This window comes from Euleptes europaea, chromosome 6, assembly GCF_029931775.1.
Source record: "Euleptes europaea isolate rEulEur1 chromosome 6, rEulEur1.hap1, whole genome shotgun sequence".
NCBI lineage: Eukaryota > Metazoa > Chordata > Lepidosauria > Squamata > Sphaerodactylidae > Euleptes > Euleptes europaea.
In genome coordinates this window covers 18,776,165-18,797,746 of record NC_079317.1, presented here as the reverse complement: position 1 = coordinate 18,797,746, position 21,582 = coordinate 18,776,165, and the positions used below count along the sequence as shown (strand labels likewise).

Here is a 21,582-nt window from a genome sequence, read left to right as displayed (position 1 = left end):
ATAGCTTTGAAGTCCCTCCCCTCCCCAAACCCCACCCTCCTCAGGCTCCACCCAAAAAAACTCCCCCTGGTGGCAAAGAGGGACCTGGCAACCCTAGTCACATGTCAGTTTGCTGCCGGGTGAGTCTTTGCTACCGTTCCTCGAAAAAGCCACACATTGTTTTGTTTGTGGTGTATTACTGTTTATGCCCTGCCCTGGATGGGCCAGGCTAGCCTGATCTTGTCAGATCTCAGAAGCTAAGCAGGGTCGGCCCTGGTTAGTACCTGGATGGGAGACCACCAGAGATCACCAGGGTTGTTATGCAGAGGAGGGCAATGGCAAACCACCTCTGTTGGTCTCTTGCCTTGAAAACCCTACTCAGTTGCCATAAGTCAGCTGCGTCTTGACGGCACTTTACACACACATTTCTGTTTACGATGGCTAATAGCGGAAGGTGGGAAGCTTGAGGAAAACAAAAGATACAGAAAGGAAGGGGGGACTGGGACATCTAGACCCACAACTAGGGATGCCAGCCTCCAGGTTATACCTGGAGATCCCCCAGAATTGCAGCTCATCTCCAGACTACAGAGATCAGTTCCTCTGGAGAAAATAAATGCTTTGGAGGATAGACTATGGCATTGTACCTCATTGGAGTCCCTGTCCTCCCCAAGCTCCATTCCCAAATCTCTAGGAGTTTCCCATCCTAGATTTGACAACCCTATCTCCCCATCCCCTGCCGGTGGCTCGTGGGGAGGGGGAGAATCTGGCAACCCTACCCACAACAGATTACCATCATGCTGAAACTCAGAAAGTTTACCCAACACAAAGAGCTACATATGAAACTGTCTTACATTGCTAGAACATTACTTTCCATAGCATGGCCGTGTCTACATCAATTGTCATAGCTCTTCAGGGCAAGGATATTTCTCATCCTAGCTGCTTGAGACCCTTTTACCTTGAGATGCCAGGGATGAAGCATGTACCCTATACCTAAGCTGTGGATCCCTCTGTCCCCAAAGGTATAAGGGTCCTGCTTCCTCCCAGGCTGTTGGATGGGGGGCATTTTAACCCAGGGCCCACCAGGGGAAACTGACCAGTGGGCCAAAAGTGCTACTAAGTGAAGAACATGAATCCCAAATGGAGATCTTAAGGTCAAAAAGACAGTATCCCATCAGCTTACCGTGCTAGTACTTCGAGGCAAAGAGGCAGATTTTCTCGCAGGCGTCTCATTGTTTTGCGAAACAAAGGTCTCTCCTGGTAGGATTGGTCTTACTCGACACAAAATTTCATTACCATGTTGCCCAAGCGAGGGGCTGGTGTCCAAAGACAGCGATTTCTCAAGCTTGCGCAGCCGTGCGCTGGCCGCCGTGTCGTCGCTTCTCAGGCTCTCGAGGTCCGCTTCTTGACTCGGTTTTCGGCCCGGAGCGTTCATTTGCCAGCTCTCGCGGCCTTTCTTCTTCACCCGCAAATCCTCGAGGCTTCTCCCGCCAGAGCTGAGGCTACTTTTCAGCTTGGCGGCTTGGAAGGCCTGCAGGCTCACGGGGTCCAGCACTCGGAAAGTCACTTCATTGAGGAACTGAGAGAACTTGAGTTTGGCTTCAATTTTCTCTTCCACGACCGACAAGGAACTCGAGGACCCTTGACTTACCACGCTGAGGTCCGACGTGGATGAACTGCTTCGGTTCGGTGCTGCCTGTTGCCGCAGCAGCGTCTGGCCGGTGTTCCACGCTTTGTCTGGGTAGAGCAAAGCATGCTCTAGATGATGGGTTTTCTCGCCCCTTTTCTGGCTGTGTTTTAATCGACGGGACTGGTAGCCTTCCTCCTTCTTTATGCTTTGAGCAAAGCTTTTAACGTCCGACCCTGGGCTGCTTTGCAGCTCAAAACTGTCCTCGCTGGACGTGCAGGGTTTAGAATAGCTGTCCATGGCCAGGACCCTCGAACGCCTCTTCTCCTGGGTACTTCCTCCTTCAGGGGTGAAGAGATAGCCACCAGTGTGACATGGTCGTTGTTCCGCCATCCCTATAGGCCCTGCTTGTTTCTGGAGTCTCCCATGTGCTCCAGTCTCTGACTTGATGGGTGATGGAGACCCTTTGGAGAACAATGCCTTGTAGCTGTATGCTTCGCCATGTAACCTATTGTTCACAGAGCGCGAGTCTCCCCTTTTTCCATCCATGTAAAAGAGTAGGTCCCTTTGCAAAATGCATCTCCCTCTCCGGTCCAGTTCCCAGACTTTCCAACCCCAAAGTCACACATATGTGTGGCTCAAAGTTACAGAGATCCACCTAAATTGGATCAATGACGAATTTGCATTGTTTTAATTAGTTGTGCTAATTAACTGAATCCATAATACTTGCGCATTCTTTTTTTTCCCCCAGGGCGCTGAGAAACGTGGGTTTGCATCGATCTAGACTAGCATATGATCTATGCCTGCTTGTTGAACTGTGAACTCATCTAGTGCGATGTGAATCAATTCACGGTAAGTGGGCTCTCGGGCGGTTACAATGCAGGCAGGGCTTTTAAAAAGTCAGATAATACCGAAGGTCATGTTATGGTTTGACGTGTCCTGCTCTTGTTAACATTCCATTAGTAGGGGAAAAAACATGTAAATCTATAAGGATCCATCAAACCTTAGAAAAAGATGCTTAGGGCATGATTCATGTGTGCCATGGGTGCTGAGCCCAAGTGTAGAGGATTTGTATAGGATCAGTAAAGCCTGTTTCCTCATTTGCATATCCAAAGGTAATGGAACTGTACATTATGGGAAGTCTGTTGTGAATGCTTCCAATTTCTCCATCCAGCCCTCCTTTCTCGGTGCTCTGGAGCATACATAACTTGCACTGAACAGGAAGAAACCTCTGTGGGAGGTGTTCACGCTCCCTCATGTCCTCTTCTGATGATTTTAGGCACTTTCACACATGTTGAATAATGCACTCTCAGTCCACTTTCAATGCTCTTTAGCAAACATTTGCAAGTGGATTTTGCCATTTCACACAGTAAAGTTGCACAGTGCATTGAAAAGTGGATTGAAAGTGCTTTATTCATGTGTGTGAAAGCGTCCTATTTTTGTGCTTGTGCATGTGTCATGACAGAACCAGGTCTCTATTGATCCTAGGGTTGCCAGGTATGATGAACCCCCTTCCTTCTATCTCCCAGTAATCAGTTTTTGTTCTGAGGGGGAGAGAGAGGAATCGCTTACTTGCTGTTTGCCAGAACGTGTCATGTGGAGATTATTTTTCTCCTTCTCTATTCCCCCTTTACTTCATTTTACCTCACAGTAAAATATGACACCAGAGGCTTCTTAAAGTTAACAAAGAAAACAGAGAAATTTATTAACTAGTATTCACAAGATGGATTTTGAAGAAAAACTGTAATGGAGGGAAAGCATAAAACCAGACATATATTTACAAGATTCATTTCAGAGAAAGCTTATTTCGTATTTGGCTTAAATGTTACACAAGTTGCGTTCCTTAAGGTTTTAGTTTACAAATTTAGTTCTGTTCCCCAGAACTCTTATAGATGTTGTTACACAGACTCTGCCGCCTAGCTATTAGGGAAGGGAGACTTTTCAATCTCTATTCCCCAGAGAAATGCAGAAGTTTGGAGATTACCTAAATCTCTCTTCCCGTTCTCACTACTGAACTACCTCACATCAGTGGCAGTAATCCCTTCTCACTACCCTGTATCTGGGATAGCTCCTTCCCAGAGACTAATCCCTCTTTGTGACCTGAGAAAGGGCCCTTTTCCTCCCAATCTCAATCCTGTCACGCCACAGGTTTTGCATTTCACTAGCTTAGGCCAAACTGAACTCTCAGGTTCACAGTCGTTCACAGCTTCTTCACACGCAGGTTACCAATCTTAGAATTGCTTCTTTCCCTAAGAGCTCAGAGAGTAAGCCTTTTGGCTCTGCCCACTCTTGTCTCTCAGCTTCTACTGAAGATTAAGCCTTCATCTGTTACACCAGGTACCCCCTGGCAACTGACAGGGGATGGGGGTTGGGGGCAACTTACTGGCAGCAAACTGAGGTCTAGGCCTCTGTTGCGGTGACACCGCAATGTCACTGCATTGTTGGCGATATGGGGGATGCACTGGTATTTGGCCAAAAATTCTATGGTGGAAGGCAGTGATGACATCACTTCCAGTGAGTGCAGGAAGTAACATTGATGGGTCACCTGTGACACAGGCCTAGGCCTCAGTTTGCTGCTGGTAAGTTCCCCCCCACCTGTCAGCTGAATGGTCCCGAACTGAGGGACCCCAAAGCGGGGGAATCCCCACCCCTGGTGGTGGTCTGGCAACCCTAATTGATCCAATGGAAGCGCTTTTACATTTCACCCATGGTAGGACAGGATCATACCCATAATAATAGCAATATGTACTTTTACATAAGTAGAGTTGCCAACTTTGGCTTGGGAGTTTCCTAGAGATTTGGAGACAGTGCCTGGGGAGGGTGGAGTTTTGGGAGGGATCTCAGCAAGGGGAACTGCTCTCTGTTGTCTGGAGATCAGTTGCGATTCTGGGAGACCTCCAGGACCACCTTGTAAGAGCTGCAATCATCCAGGAAGATGCTGATGGTCTCTTCAATAAACATCTAATAACTTTATTCGGCATACATGAATGAAGGGACACAAGCCTACCACAGTCCTTCATAGCAGTTCTTCTAGCCAGCTTATCTCAAACGTAAGTAAAACTTGGACTGGAACTGCTCCAGAGTCTAGTGTCCTGGATGTAAAACATGAAATGGACCGCTGAACATCACACACCTTTAGCTTGATAACCCTAGGGCTAACAGGTTGCCAGGGGGCTGCTGAGGTTCCCCTGTTGCCCACTCTCTGTTGCCTGCCCTGGCTCTGGCAGAAAAATTTGGGGGGCTGGAACAATTTCTTCGGCATTGCACTAGCGCGCGACTCCACTTCCAGTGCAAAACTGAAACAAACATAGGCCATTTATGCATGGGAGGTTTTGTTGTGAATTTGCCACTCTCTAAATGCAGATTTTCCCCATCCAAATTCTCAAAACTCAAAAATAAGCTCCGTGCAGAGTTTTGAGAATTCAGATGGGGAAAATGTGCATTTAGAGAGCAGCAAATCCAAGGCAAAACCTCCCATGCATAAATGGCCATAACTGCATTAGTGCAACGCTCTAGGATTCACCCAAAAATCTAAGGTTAAACCATAGAGTTTTAGGGTGAATCCTAGATCATTGCGCCAACGTGACACCATCACTTCTGGAACCTAGCCAATAACAGCCACCAACAGATGCTTTTATTTTTTTATACTTACCAGGTAATAAAACGATGATGATGATGTTGATGATAAATGTTTTTGGTAATGGACTGCTAAACTGTTAAACGGTACATACCCTCCAAAAAAAACACCTCAGTGATAAATAAAATGGTCCTTGAAGTGTTATAACAATATATTACTATTTAAAATCTGCCTTCTCCAAGAAACGGATATCTTCTATATAAGCCAAAGCTTCACACAATGTGTGCAGACACTTCTAAAGATTTAGCTTTCTAGACAAAAGGGCTTTTTCTACAGGAGATCATCGCACATAATGTGAGAACTAAACCATTATTCTATTATGATTAGGAAAGCCTTTGAGGGACCCAGTTGTGCCGATTTAGGAAACACAGCAGAGCTATTCTCTCGAAACAGCTTCTCAAGACTGTCCTGGCTCAGTGTTTTCTTTAAACATTTCAGTTGATACCATTCCCTCCACAATGGGAGCCAAATGGCTCTCAATAAATATTGTGTGTGTTTTTTAAAATTGTGAGATATATTGAAACCTTGTCTGGAGATCTGTTGTGATGGAGGGGGGCAACCCTAACATGATGGATGCCAGCCTCCAGTGGGGATCCCCTGGAATTACAGCTCATCTCCAAACTACAGTTATCAGTTCCCCTGGAGAAAAGGGATGCTTTGGAGGGTGGACTCTGTGGCATTGTACCCCACTGAGGTCCCTGTCCTCCTCAGGCTCCATCCCCAAATCTTCAGGAGTTTCCCAACCTGGATCTGGCAATCCTACACCCCTATCCCTCGCTGGTGGCCAGGGGGGTCCTGGCAACCCTACTAACACTGGGCTCTTCCTTACAAACAGGTGCAGCATGTACAGGCAGTGAGGCAGGATGTATGTGCGCTCACTGTAACATGTGAACAGGGCTTTAAAAACACTGGTGAGAAGCAGCAAACTACTTATGGAGGGCACAGACCAACAATTCTTTCAGGCATGGCCAAGGTATATGTTACCTATGATATCAGTTGGGTTGGTGTTTCCCTGACCTGATGGTGTCCTTTTTGCAGACAGATGAGTCATCAGGGAACTAGTTTTCCCAAGCACACTGCGTCCCAATTGGGCTCAGGTGCGTGACCCCTGGGGGAGGGGGAGAAACAGGCTTTCCAGAACTGAAAAAGCTGTGGGAGTCTTCCTGCCTTCTCCTGAACCCCAGCATGACTTGTATCATGGATAATGTGTAGTTTGGCAGTCACATAAGGTTGCCAACCTCCAGGTGGGGCCTGGAGATCTCCCAGAATTACAACTGATCTCCAGATTACAGAGACCAGTTCCCCTGGAGAATATCGCTGCTTTGGAGGGCAGGCTCTATGGCATTATACACTGCTGAGGTCACTCCCCAAATCCTGCCCTTCTTAGGCTCTATCCCCAAATCTTCAGGAATCCCCCAACCTGGAATTGGCAACCTAGCCTCAACCTAGTATCAAAATGCGTAGTGATAGAATTTACTGCGTAGTGATAGAATTTACTATTTAGAGACATTCTATTATATTTTAGTGTTAAGGAGTTGGTAGTTTGTAGACTCATCATGTGACCATAGTTCTAGAATAAGGCTCAGAGGCAGGCAGGAGAGGCAATTCTGGGATGAGAAGACCGAATGAAGGGCTTCACATTTGTCCAGTGTTTATGGTGAAATTGAGGCTTTGGCAAAAAGATACATATGTCAAATATTGTGTGGCAGCTGCCTCTTGAATATTGGTACAGGGATGGAAGGTTTGGTTTTGAAATTCATGTCCAAATCCATTAGAGCATTTACACTTGTGAATACAATATCAATTGACTTTCAAAACCCATCCAATAAAAGCTCAGAGCATGAAACATTTAGCAACTTAAAAAAAATTCTCATACCAGGGTGGAGCCTGGGAGAGTGGGGTTTAGGGAGGGGGGGACCCATGCAGGCTGGCCGCCAAACAGCCATTTTCTCCAGAAGAAGTGGAATAAACGTTTTGAATAAATAATAAATAAACAAGCAATTTATGTAGTCTGGAGGTCAGCTGTGATTCCAGGAGATCGCCAGCCCCCACCTGGAGGTTGGCAACCCTAGGTTGCAACCTACATTATGCTGAGATCCAGAAATCTGGTAAATGTGGACTTTGGGCGAAAACTCACGGTCGCGTTAGCCTCCTTTATTCCCTGTTTCAGCCAGGATTCAGCCAGGATCGAACGCATGTGTTTCGCCGAATGTGCGTTCGATCCTGGCTGAATCCTGGCTGAAACAGGGAATAAAGGAGGCTAAAGCAACCATGCGTTTTCGCCCATTTATTTGTAATTCTTAAGGTTTTAAGAGGCTCAAAGGAAATTCTGACATTTGCTGGTAAATTTCAAAACCAACTGAATACCTTCTATAAATAACCAGATATTACTCTTGTTTCCATAATATACCAGTAAAGAACATGTACTGTTCCATGGGTATAAAAGTAAAAAATGAGCTTTATGATGCAAACATTTCTTGCTGGTTCCCCTCTATAATATTGAGAATTACTAGTGAATGTTAACATTCACAGAGTTTCTAAGAATGGCTTTTTTATTTACAACAACCATGAAACATTAATGGGACAATTGACTTCCTCCGCTTATACCATTCCCTGACTTTTCTTGATTTTTCAGTGTAATATCTCAAGAGTTTGAATGGACTGTCTTCTGTCCCTAAAGCATCAGGATCTTTTTCCCAGCTAGAGAGGTGCTTGAGCAAAATTGCTGAAACTCCACAGATACACAGGGTTCCAGGGAGTTCAGTTTGTTTCTATTTTACATCTAGAAAGATATTGTAGTGGTTCTTTAGAACAGTTATCCAGAATTTCCTTGTGGACTGAATGCTCCGGGAACCTGTGTAGATAAACAGCGAAAGCGTTTTGCACAGCCGATTGGTATTCAGTTTGTGTAGTTTGGTTTCTTGGAGGTCTTAGAATGATGTATTGGGAGGCACTTCTAGTAAATATATTATTAGCTGTAGGGCTGAGGGCATCTAAAGATTTTTGGCAAAGGTTAATTGGAGCTCATTTTATGCGCCAAATGCCATTTTCAAAATCTCTTACACACTACCTGCAGGTTTGGGATGGAGATGAGAACAGAACAGAAGCTTCAGAAAAATAACGGTGGAGACTTCTAGATCGTCAAACTGGTTGGTGGGCACATTCTGTTGGAAAATGATGATACGTCTTGCTTTCAGGAAGAGGGGGATTTCTGCCCCCCAAAAAACTGCACTTCTGTTTAATTTTTCTTTTAAAAAGTGAGTGATTGCTGGAGAATATTGTCATAAGCAAATGAAATCTCCTGTAGCGATACCAGGAGCCGCTGCAGTCAAGGTTGTTATGACAACTGAAAGTTTCTTACTGAAGAGCAGGGAAAGATGTTTTCATTTTGTGGCCAGAGCTGTTATACACCGCCTGCAGTTACAGTTCGTAATAATCACCCCCCCTCTTTGAACACAAAGGTTAACGCAAAGGGGGCATGTGTGTAGCACTGGGTGGGTTAAATCTCTGAGGCTGATACCCCATTGCTGAAAGCTTTGATAATAGGACACCCATGGTTGCCACGGCACCTCCTGCAGAACTTTATCAGCTGGCCATGCTGTGTTGCCAGTTTTAATCTCATTTCGCTTTTTTTTCTTTTACTGGCAAAATGCCTGTTGTGATGGGGGTGTGTGCTTAGCTGGAAGGCAAGTATACTGTGTAGATCCAAAGGGGACCCAATATGTCTCTGTTTTGCCCATGAAGAAGAAGAGTTGATTTTTATATGCCAACTTTCTTGGTTATGCTCCCTAGCATGCCCCCTTCCCTTGCAGTTAACTCTTTCTCTTTAAAAATACTGGGGAGCTCTCCTCCCAGATCTCCCAGTTTGATCCTGGGAAACTCTCCTCCCCTTATCCCAAAAGCAAGAATGTGGGTGTAGACTGGCCTAGATTGGTTGAACAAGTATTTTCATGCATGGAAAGCCAAGGACCAACCTAAGGTGCAACCTTCAAATTACATAGGATGCACCATCCCAGTGGTTCATGCTTTAGGAGTGTCAGGTGTTGCATTTCAGCTGAGCTACGATAGACTGTTTTCAAATGGAACACAACAGATTTTCAGTATTAACTGAAGTAATTAACCTGTAGCCCTGATCTGGGTGGCCCAGGCTGAAAAAGAAGAAGAGTTGGTTTTTATATGCCAACTTTCTCTACCACTTACAGAAGAATCAAACCGGCTTACAATCACCTTCCCTCCCCCTCCCCACCACAAACACCCTGTGAGGTAGGTGGGGCTGAGAGAGTGTGACTAGCCCAAGGTCTGATCTCATCAGACCTTGGAAGCTAAGCAGGGTCGGTCCTGGTTAGTACTTAGATGAGAGACCACCAGGAAGGCCAGGGTTGCTGCGCAGAGGGAGGCAACAGCAAACCTGTTTGTCTCTTGCCTTGAAAACCCTACAGGGTTGCCATAGGTTGGCTGCAACTTGAGGGCACGTTCTACTACCAGTTAACCAGTAGAATTAGGGAAATGTTTGCCAGAAGTAAGATATTTCCCATCTAATATAGATTGATAACAGTTAAAAGAAAAATGGACTATTAATAGCCACACAGCACATCATTGCTTTAACAGTGCTTTATTCATCCCAAGATAAGTCCCTGTTAGTTCCTTTTCACATATGGGCAATTGAGGCTGCAACTGCTATTTACTCCAGGGAGACTCCATTTGAGAGGTGGGGCTAAACCCAGCCTCCCTCCCCAAGCCAAGATGCCGACAATGAGACTAAACCACTTTTGTGCATATGAAATGGAGTGAGTGGGTTTAATGAATGGGTGAAATGAATGAATGTTTGAAAGTGTGACCCAGTGGTTTGAAATGTTCGCTGAGTTCCTCTACAAAAATAGCCAAAAGTACAGCTAGTTTGGTTGAAAAGGATTGGGCTTGCCTGTAGCCAAAGGGGGTGGGTTCCCCGGGCTGTCAAAGGGGCCCCGTAAGAAACCAATTGGAAGAAGTATAATTCTGCATGTCAGAGAGAATTTTGCATTGACGGGATGAGCCCTTTGAGCCAAGCCGCACATTGCAATTTTGCCCTCCCCCGCCACTTCGGGCTTGGCTCTCTTCCTCGCTTCATTGGAAGCCGCTTAATATCTGATTGTTCTGCAGAATGGGGCACATGTCAGATCTCGCCACGAGAAGGCACGTTTGAAAGAAAGTAACTGAGTAGAAAATGGTGGATAAGAGTCACCTTTGCCACTATTATCTTAAATAAATAATAACCGCAAAAATAACCTGAAACCCCATTAGTTTTCTTGACAGCTGCTGTATGCAAGGCAGTGAGAGAATTGGCCCTCTGGGCTCCCTAGAGTTTATTTATGCGGACGTGCCCCTAGACTGTTTATATGGCTTTTTGTGGTCACTAGCAAGTTGATTGTGGGGGGCTGGGAGATTGATTACCTGGAGAAATCATTACCTGGAAAAGGATGTTCGATGAATGCAGTATTCAGAGTGGTGTAGTGGTTAAGAGCGGTGGTTTGGAGTGATGGACTCTAATCTGGAGAACTGGGTTTGATTCCCCACTCCTCCACATGAGTGGCGGATGCTAATCTGGTGAACCGGGTTGGCTACCCACTCCTACACATGAAGCCAGCTGGGGTGACCTTGGGCTAGACACAGCTCTCTTAGAGCTCTTCAGCCCCACCTACCTCACAGGGTGTCTGTTGTGGGGAGGGGAAGGGAAGGTGATTGTAAGCCAGTTTGATTCTTCTTTAAGTGGTAGAGAAAGTCAGCATATAAAAACCAATTCTTCTTCTTCTCCTCCTCCTCCAGTGCAAATGGGAGGAGCATCCCGAGAGTCGATGATTCAATGGCCCCTATTTTCCCCATGTCTACATGAATGTTGTGCAATACCAGATCTGCGAAGTACAAAACCACACACCTCTATGAGATGTTGCAGGAAAAAGAAAATAACCCGGCTTGCATTACAGAAATATGCTTGGAAGAAAATGACATGGTGTGCCTGTCCCAATTAACACTGCCTGGTTAGGTGGTCCTCCGCCAACCCCGCACAACTAGCAGGGGAAGATGCATTGCTATTACAGTAGATCAAAGGCCCCCAATGATCATGGCACGCGACCCACCAACATCTTTCCTGGTGCTCACGCATTGTTTTTAAAAGGCATCCTGTTAAACAGAGCTTCTGCCTAACATGTTGAAGAGTTACTATTACAGTTATGCATGACCTCACATGACATTTTGTGGCTGGCTCCATTGTGGCAGTCATATTGTGGTTGCGCCCACCACCCTAAGTCAGAATTCCAAAGGTGCCCACAGGCTCAGAAATGCTGGGGACCTGTGCAGTAGATCATGCCATCTTGTTGAGGCTCTTGGAGGCAGAAGTAGGCATCAGGGGCTGTGCATTGAACTGTGGGACCACCTCTTCCCTTATGCTTTGTCATGCCAACTTCTCTCATGCCAGCAGGGTCTTCTGCAGGTGCTGGACTGCAAATGGGCAAAATCAACCACTGCCCATACCTGTGCTTTATCTGTTGTGGCTCCCACCTTATGGAATGGCCTGCCCGAGGAAGTCAGGAAGAAGAAGATTTGGTTTTTATATGCCGACTTTCCCTACCACAAGGCAGAATCAAACTGGCTTCCCTACAATCACCTTCCCTTCCCCTCCCCACAACAGACACTCTGTGAGGTAGGTGGGGCTGGGAGAGTGTGACTTGCCCAAGGTCACCCAATTGGCTTTGTGTGTAGGAGTGGGGAACCAAATCCAGTTCACCCAATTAGCCTCCGCCTCTCATGTGGAGGAGTGGGGAATCAAACCCGTTCTCCAAATCAGAGTCTACCGCTCCAAACCACTGCTCTTAACCACTACACCATGCTGGAAGAATCAAACCGGCTTACAATCACCTTCCCTTCCCCTCCCCACAACAGATACCCTGTGAGGTGGGTGGGGTTGAGAGAGTTCAGAGAGAGCTGTGACTAGCCCAAGGTCACCCTGCTGGCTTCATGTGTAGGAGTGGGGAAACCAACTTCTAAGGGCTATCAAAACAATTTATTTCCCATGTGCCAGCTAGAAGTCAGACTGAAATGGATGCAGATAATCTTTTTTTTATCCCCAAAGCACCTGGAGCTGGTCTACCAATATCCACTTGACCACCCTAATTAGAAACCAGACACAGGTTTAAAATTCCCCAATTCTTTGGAAAGCTTCTTAAATAAATGTTTTGCTGCCTTCTTTAAGGACTGATTGCATTCATCCGTCATGTAGAGGAGCATTTCCAATCACACAGTAAAATTCAATAGCCAGGTTCAACAGGCTGACACTACCCAAGATGGATAGGGACCTTGTGAGCATGTCATGCAGCAAACAGCTCCAAGCATTTTGTCCACATTCTCAGCTGTCAACAGCTAATAAAATTGGACAAGAGGAGGCTACAACATTGCTGGCACAGACTGTTCCTCAAGAAGTATCCAAATCAGAATGAATGTGATAGGCTGCTCACTGGGGAGGGGTGTCTGACACCCCCTCCACAATTACTTCTTAACCAATGGAAACCTTGTCCTGTCCTGTTTGTCCAGTGCCAAGCTCCTCTTGGATCATATGCATTCAATGGGAGACATAAGAACATAAGACAAGCCATGCTGGATCAGACCAAGGCCCAACAAGTCCAGCAGTCTGTTCACACAGTGGCCAACCAGGTGCCTCTAGGAAGCTCACAAACAAGACGACTGCAGCAGCATTATCCTGCCTGTGTTCCACAGCACCTAATATAATGGGCATGCTCCTCTGATTATGGAGAGAACAGGTATGCATCATGACTAGTATCCATTTTTACTAGTAGTCATGGATAGCCCTCTCCTCCGTGAACATGTCCACTCCCCTCCTAAAGCCTTCCAAGTTGGCAGCCATCATCACATCCTGGGGCAGGGAGTTCCACAATTTAGCTATGCATTGTGTGAAGAAATACTTCCTTTTATCTGAATCTCTCACCCTTCAGCTTCAGCAGATGACCCCGTGTTCTGGTATTGTGAAAGAGGGAGAAAGGCTTCTCCCTGTCCACTCTCTCCATACCATGCATAATTTTATAGACCTCTATCATATCTCCCCTTAACTGTCTTCTTTCTAAGCTAAATAGCCCTAAGCGTTTTAACCACTCCTCATAGGGCAGTTGCATCAGCAGAACCAGTATGGGTCACAGTGCATACATAGCTCCAGTCTACTGAGTCAGACCATTGGTCTTTCAAGGTCAGTACTGTCTACTCTGAATGGCAGCAGCTCTCCATGGATTCAGGTAGCAGTCTTTCATGTCACCGACCATCTGATCCTTTTAACGGTAGATGCTGGGAATTGAGCCTTGAACCTTCTGCATGAAAAGCAGCTGCTCTGACAATGAGCACAGTTTTGCCTGACTCCCCTTGCTCACTTCAGCCAGTCATGTGGGTTTTTGTTCCCTCTAACCCAGAGCAGAGGGTTTTGGTGGCCTATGGAGAGGAGGCAGCTTGGGGAAGGAGGAGGTGAGGAAGATCCACTTACACATGCTCCTTCCACTTATTCATTCATAGGATTCACCCCAAATGAATCTCATCACAGGGAAATTGCTACTGATCTGGATTTTTCTAGTCAGATCTGAACATCTGGCAAGACAATTCAACATGTACTAATGATGCATAATACATGGGAGCGCAATGCACACACCAAAGATGACATCTGTTTGTCTGCCATTCGGAATCCTTAGCAGCCTTTTATCTGCAGTAAAGCCCCCAGTAGCTTTTTCACAGCTTACATGGGACCTTGTGGTTCTAAGGTGTAATAGACACCTCCTCCCACTCCCTCAAAAACAATCTTGGCATGAAACTGAATGAGCAAGAACAACTTTTTCAAAGTTAAGAACATAAGAAAGCCCATGCTGGATCAGACCAAGGTCCATCAAATCCAGCACTCTGTTCACACAGTGGCCAACCAGGTGCCTCTAGGAAGCCCCCAAACAAGACGACTGCAGCAGCACCATCCTGCCTGTGTTCCACAGCACCTAATATCATAAGCATGCTCCTGTGATCCTGGAGAGAATAGGTATGCATCATGACTAGAACATAAGAAAGGCCGTACTGGTTCAGACCAAGGACCATCAAGTCCAGCAGTCTGTTCACACAGTGGCCAACCAGGTGCCTCTAGGAAGCCCACAAACAAGACGACTGCAGCAGCACCATCCTGCCTGTATTCTACAGCACCTAATATCATAGGCATGCTTCTGTGATCCTGGAGAGAATAGGTATGCATCATGACTAGAACATAAGAACATAAGAAAGGCCATGCTGGATCAGACCAAGGCCCATCAAGTCCAGCAGTCTGTTCACACAGTGGCCAACCAGAAGCATCTAGGAAGCCCACAAACAAGACGACTGCTACAGTATTATCCTGCCTGTGTTCCAAAGCACCTAATACAATAGGCAGGCTCCTCTGATCCTGGAGAGAATAGTTCTACATTTCATTCAAGTGCTTGGTTTTGAGAGAACAGCAGCATCCAGAAATTTTGGAGAATGGAGCAGGACTTTAATGTGCCCCACAAAACTGCCTTATACAGCATCAGATCGTTGGTCTCTCAAGGTCAGCATTATCTGCTCTGAATGGAGGTGGCTCTCCAGAGTCTCAGGTAGCACACCGACTACTTACCTTGATCCTTTTAAACCGGAGATGCTGGGGATTGAATCTGGGTCATCCTGCATGCAAAACCAATGCTTTATCGCTATCAAAAGGGAAGGTGCATCCTTCCTGTTGCATCCTTCGAAATTTGGGTGGAGACAGTGGGCGGGGAGCCTCTGCCTGAAACCAGAGCCTCCAAACTGGAACACCAGTCCCCGTGATTACATCCCCAATTCTGTGATCACCCACTTTCTTTCTTTTACTGAGCCATTAAAGAAACAAGAGCCCCTTTCTACTGAGGAGTTAGCAGGCCTCATTTTGCTGGTGTTTTGCCAAAGGTTCTCTGGACACACATGCGCACCCCATGTAGCAAATCATAGCAGCGGAATGCAAGCAAAGGTCTGACTTTTCCATACTGCCTAAATTATAGTAATACAAGCCCAAATTGCAGGTTTTGAAGAGGCAGGGGGCCTGGCTTGCTTACTTACTCCGTAGCATGCAGATGCGGAGCTTCCGTGCCATCCTCAATTTCCTCTGACTGCCCCACTCATTGCCTCTGTAATGGAGTGCCATTTACTTCATTGGAAACATATTATAAATATGGCTGGAAGGAAAATTTTTCAGGGATGAGTTGCATTATCATCTCTCTCAAGTGCCTTTTTCCCCACCAGCATTAATGCTGGCTTCAATCGCCTGCGAGTTAAATGCTTGTGCAGAAGGCATTTCTTCTTGTGCAGAAGGCATTGCCAACCAACGAGAGAGAGAGAGAGAGAGAGAGAGAGAGAGAGAGAGAGAGAGAGAGAGAGAGAGAGAGAGAGAGAGAGAGCGCTTGTAAAACACAGCTCAGAATAATGTTACATGAAAGAGATAGAGCCATGCTAGAGAAAGCAAGGGAATGGACACGCATGAAGCTGGTCCGTCAAAGCAAGGACTGTCTACTCATACTGGCGGCAGCTCTCCAGGGTCTCAGGTAGAGGTCTTTCTCATCACCTACCTTCTGTCTGATCCTTTCAACTGGAGACGCTGGGGATTGAACCTGGGACCTTTGGCAAACTAAGCAGATGCTCTACCACTAAGCCACAGCCCTTCCCACATACGGGGAATAGTACAGCACTGTCAATATCATCTCTGGGCTTTGAGCTCACCGCATATTTGCTGTTCCTGACACCAGGGTCTCTGTGGATTACTGACAACTGGGGTTCAGGCCAGTGCTTTCTAAACTTGGCAGTGAGAATGGGCTGTCACTCTTTGGGGTTAGATCCAGTGCAATATTTCCACTTGGACTAGAACTCTTGCACAAGTGGAAATGCAAGAAGAAGCTGGTAACTACTTGCGCTAAGTCAGACTTACTGTATTTCTCTTGGGCAAGATCCTGCACAACCAATTTCTGACCACTATAGTATGTAGGGAGGAAAGCATTTGGTGTTGCACAAGATCTAGCTCAAACAGAACTGTGCTAGGTCCGTTCACGTTTCTGCTTATGCATCGCTGGGTCAAAGCCACCCTCAACTGCACCATGAGGAGAGAGATGTCAAGACAGAAGTCAGAGCTCCACTGACAGCTGTAGGTGCTTTCTAGTGAGGTCCACCTTACACACTGAAGACAGCCAATGAACTAGGTGCCTCTTGTGTCCAAACATCTGAGGGACAAAAGCGGGATATTCCCCTGTGTCTGGGAAGTGAGAATCCACGGATTGGACCCGATGACTCCCTTCTGCTACACTGTTCTCTGTTGGAGAAAGTTGCCAATGGAGAAGGACTGTGCTCCATTGGCAACCTGGAAGAAACCTTATCATAAAGGGCGGGCAGTGATGGATAAATTGTCAACATTAGGATTCACACCACAGGTACTAATTGACATGGGCTACTCCCAGGCCAAGGCATTGATCAAACAGCGTATAATTGACACAGAACGTCAAATAGATCTGGCCAAAACACCTATCTTCATCATTAGTGAATCCAGGAGGTATCTTACTACTCCTACAGAGTATTTAACCAGTCTTGAAATTCCTAAACATTGAAGAGCCTTTACCTTGGCCAGATGTCAAGCCCTCCCTTCAGCCATCCAAGAAGGCTGGTTCAAGAAGGTCCCATATGAGGAAAGGAAATGCCCCTGTGGTTCTGGATCCACAGAAACTTTAGAACATGTTTTGTTTTATTGTCAATATTATACAGCTATCCAAGAAAGGTTTATCTCGCCAATAATTCACAAATTCTCTGGATATGCGGAACACACCTACATTCCAACTCTTTTACAAGACGTAAACTCCGATATAGCATACTCAGTGGCTAGATTTTGTGCTGCTGCAAAGGATTCACGGCGGAGGTGGGTCCCCGCCAATCCACAGTCCTGAAAGGAGGGGTGACAGCTCTAATTATATGTGTTCCCCTTTTACGGAAGTGATTTTATTCATGTTAATAAGTGAATTAGCATGTTTTATTCTGATATACAGATGTTCTATATTTATGTAAACAGGTGCTTTTATAGGATTACTTGTGCTGGTCATTGACCGTAATAAAGATTATCTATCTATCTATCTATCTATCTATCTATCTATCTATCTATCTATCTATCTATCTATCTATCTATCTATCTATCTATCTATCTATCTATCTATCTATCTATCTATCTATCTATCTATCATAAAGGGAGTCATTGGATCCAACCTAACAGAAGGGAGTGAATGTATTTACATACATACGTATGTGCTATTAAGTCACAATGACTTATGGTGCCCCCAGCAAGGGGGTTTCACACCAAGTGAAAAGCAGAGGTAGTTTGCCATTGCCTTCCTCTGCAGCGTGTTCCTTGGTGGCCCCCCATCCAAGTACTGACCCTGCTTAGCTCCGAGACCTGAACACAAGAACACATGAAGCTGCCTTACACTGAACCAGCCCCTTGGTCCATCAAAGTCAGTATTGTCTACTCAGACTGGCAGTGGCTCTCCAGGGTCTCAGGCTGAGGTCTTTCACATCACCTACTTGCCTAGTCCCTTTAACTGGAGATGCCAGGGATTGAACCTGGGACCCTCTACATGCCAAGCAGATGCTCTACCACTGAGCCACAGCCCCTACCCTAAGGATGAGATCAAGCCATAGCAAGCCGCCTTCCCTCCCCTGAGTAGTCCATTGTGTGTGTGTGTGTGTGTAAAGTGCCATCAGATTGTAGCTAATTTATGGCGACCCCATCAGGTTTTCAAGGCAAGTGAGAAGTAGAGGTGGTTTGCCATTGCCTGTCTCTGCAGAGTTTTTCTTGGTGGCTCCCATCCAAGTACTGACCCTGCTTAGCTTACAAGATCTGACAAGATTGGACTATATCATGCTGCCTGTGCTCCCCAATGTATCTACCCTATCAGTACAGAAAAATGTTAATTATAGAGAGCGATTAAAAAACTCCCCAAAACTAAATATGCACAGGGGTTGGTCTGTTCTCTGCTTCAAGGGAAACTTCAAACACATAAACGAGGCATTTAAATCCTAAAACAAATCACAAGAATATATTTGGTATAATCACCCATCCTTTAAAACAAAATAGAAAACATTTCAAACAGCAGCACATCTGATCACCATAATATTTTAAACACTGCTAGCAGCTTTATACAAATTGTTTCATGGAGACAATGTTCATAAAACAATCATAATATGAACATTTTCTATGTACAGCAATTTGTGTAAAGCGACTAGCCGGGTTGACAATGGCATGATGATCCAATATGTTGTCTTTTCGAATGGATATAAACACTTTTAAGGGATAGGTGATAGGAACTAATCAATATTTATAACATCTCGTTGTGATTCGGTTCAGATTGAAGTATCTATTTTGCCTGTCTCAAATTTCCCCAAAGAATAGGATAGATCAAAACAGATGCGTGTTGGATGTTACGAAAACAAATTCAACAAATGTATTGTCTTCCTGCAACCGTGAATTCTCTTTTTGTGCTTCAGGGTGAACACATGAACACATGAAGCTGCCTTCTACTGAATCAGACCTTTGGTCCATCAAGGTCAGTATTGTCTACTCAGACCGGCAGCGGCTCTCCAGGGTCTCAGGCAGGGGTCTTTCACATCACCTACTTGCCTAGTGCCTTTAACTGGAGATGCCGGGGATTGAACCTGGTACCTTCTGCATGCCAAGCAGATGCTGTACCACTGAGCCACAGCCCCTTGCCCTAGTGTGGAGGGTCTCCCTTCTTGTTCTATGTCTCCCCATAGCACCAGCATCATCTTAGAGCCAAATTAGATGTGACAGTGTCCTCATGCTTGATTGGGCCCAAAGCGTGGTGGGCTGAGGCACTCGTTTTCCCCACCCGTGCCTTTTCAACGGCCAAAACGACTTCACACCCTCCCTGGGGGTGCATGGGGGGGTAGGGTGGCCAGCTCCAGGTTGGGAAATACCAGAAGATTTTGGGGGGCGAAGCCTGAGGAGGGTGGGGTTTGGAGAGGGGAGGGACTTCGATGCAATAGAGTCCAATTGCCAAAGTGGCCAATTTCTCCAAGTGAACTGATCTTTACCGGCTGGAGATCAGTTGTAATAGCAAGAGACCTCCAGCCACCACCTGGAGGTTGGCAAGCTAAATGGGGGAGGGGAACAAGAGCACTATGCTCTGGAGCCAATCAAGATCTGTCCCTTGCAGTATTTTTAAATGTCTTTAAAATGGTGGTAGCATCCTTGCGGTGGCCACAGCAACACCATCATGTCTAGTACTTGGAGGGCTGTCATGTAGAGGGCGGTGCTGAGTTGTTTTCTGTTGCCCCAGAAGGTTGGGCCAGAACCAACAGGTTGAAATTAAATCAAAGGAGTTTCCGGATAAACATTAGGAAGAACTTTCTAGAAGTTAGACCGGTTCCTCAGTGGAACAGGCTTTCTCGGGAGGTGGTGGGCTCTCCTTCTTTGGAGATTTTTAAGTAGAGGCTAGATGGCCATCTGTCAGCAATGCTGATTCTGTGACCTTACGCAGATCATAAGAGGGAGGGCAGGAAGGTTTACATCAGTGTTTGACTCTCGTGGCCCTTTCTTGCATGGCCAGGGTAGTGCCAATCACCACTTTGGGGTCAGGAAGCACTTTTCCTCCAGGCCAGATTGGCCAGGTATCCTGGAGGTTGGGTTTTTTTTTTTTTTTTTTGGCCATCTTTGGGGCGTGGAGTAGAGGTTAGTTGGGATGAGGGGGGGAAGTAATTGTGAATTTCCTGTATTGTGCAGGGGGTTGGACTAGATGACCCTGGTGGTCCCTTCCAGCTCTATGATTCTATGATAGTTTAGCCCACAGCCTACAGAAAGTTGGCAGAATGTTTGCATATCAGGATGGAAACATGCACACCTGTGTGGCTTCTTTCCTTTAGCTGGTAATTAAAGCATCAATAATTTTTAAAAAAATGATTAAATATACTGAGAAAGCTAGTTTGAGAATGAGTAACCGATTGTTTTTCTTTGTGTGGTGGTGTCTGCCAAGGATAATACAGAATGCTAAAGTTTCATCAAAACAATAAATAAGTCAAAGGATCAAGCCTGTCAGGGAGTAGAGCTGAAGATGCTTTCAAATGGTGCAATGGTATCTGAAGCATATGGGAGGGTTGTTTCTTTGCCCCAGGCGATAGAAAGAATCTGACTTTTGATGTGTGTAGAGTTTCACAGGGCTTAAAACACTCTATTTTTTTCAAGAGATGGGGCTGTGAGCAACACATTTCTAGTGCTTATCAAATAACGTGCACATTTTCCAGACCCCTTTAACATGGGGAACATCAGCCAAAGTCCCAAATTTATTGAGCCTCTGGGGACATTTGGAATTTTGAGATGAGGTCGTGGGCACTTTTACAAAATGGCTACTATGGTGGGGGGACCAATCGCAAAACATTGGGAGGTTGCGCAAAACATTGGGGAATTTGGAGGCAAGCATCAATGATGGAGCACCTATGATGGAGGCCATGGTTTCCCACTGGGTGATGCTTGGTACCGAATTTGCTTAGGGCAACACATGTAAACCTTTCCATGTGATCAGGACTTGGGACCAAGCTCAGATGGAAGAGAATGAATCCTTTGTGCTCAGAGGGTTGGGACCAAAATGAAAAGTGACAGAACTCCAAAGCAGGGCTTAGAGAGCTGGAATAAATTGGAATAATGAGAGATAATGTATTGAGAGGAGTCAGGCAAGCAGTCAGAGCAATATTTCTGTACATTTCAGCATGATGCAATGCAGCCCATCAGTAACAGTACCCTATTTTGGCACCTGCATGGTAGTTACCAGCCATGGAGGCGTACCTCAGAGAATAAGGGGAGGGGGCAAGAAGCAAGTAGAGATGATGGGGGAGAATAGCACATATCCTTTTCTGCATTGACGAGTTGTCTGGGGTGGTGGGGGACTTGACTTGTCCCCGCTGCCCTCCCCATGATGGCAAAGCTGCAACTAGGTGGAGAAGGTGTCCCAGCCACTGCAGAGTTGGAAAAGCTACTTTTTCTGCTGCAGTGGCAGAGAAACCACTGCTGCCACCAAGGCGGAGAAGCTGTCTCTGCTGTCAGTGCTGAGGGAATGAAGCTGCAGGTGGGCAGGGGAGCCATTCCTGCCACTGCCACTGAGGCAGAGAAGCTGTCCAGCTGTTTGCAGTGCCATGGAGGAGGAGAAGGAGGTGGAGGAGGAGGAGTTGGTTTTTATATGCCGGCTTTCTCTACCACTTAAGGGAGACTCAAACCGGCTTACAATCACCTTCCCTTCCCCTCCCCACA

At 46.1% G+C, this 21,582-nt stretch overlaps 1 protein-coding gene across 1 annotated transcript in view; it reads right to left on the bottom strand.

Moving 5' to 3' along the window:
• BEGAIN (brain enriched guanylate kinase associated) overlaps positions 1–1,903 on the bottom strand; it is a 253,236-nt gene extending 251,333 nt beyond the window's left edge. The window contains exon 1 of the mRNA XM_056851442.1: positions 1,160–1,903. Within this exon, the coding sequence (XP_056707420.1) occupies positions 1,160–1,903 (744 nt within the window). The remainder of the gene's footprint in view (positions 1–1,159) is intronic.
• Between the last annotated feature and the right edge of the window lie 19,679 nt (positions 1,904–21,582).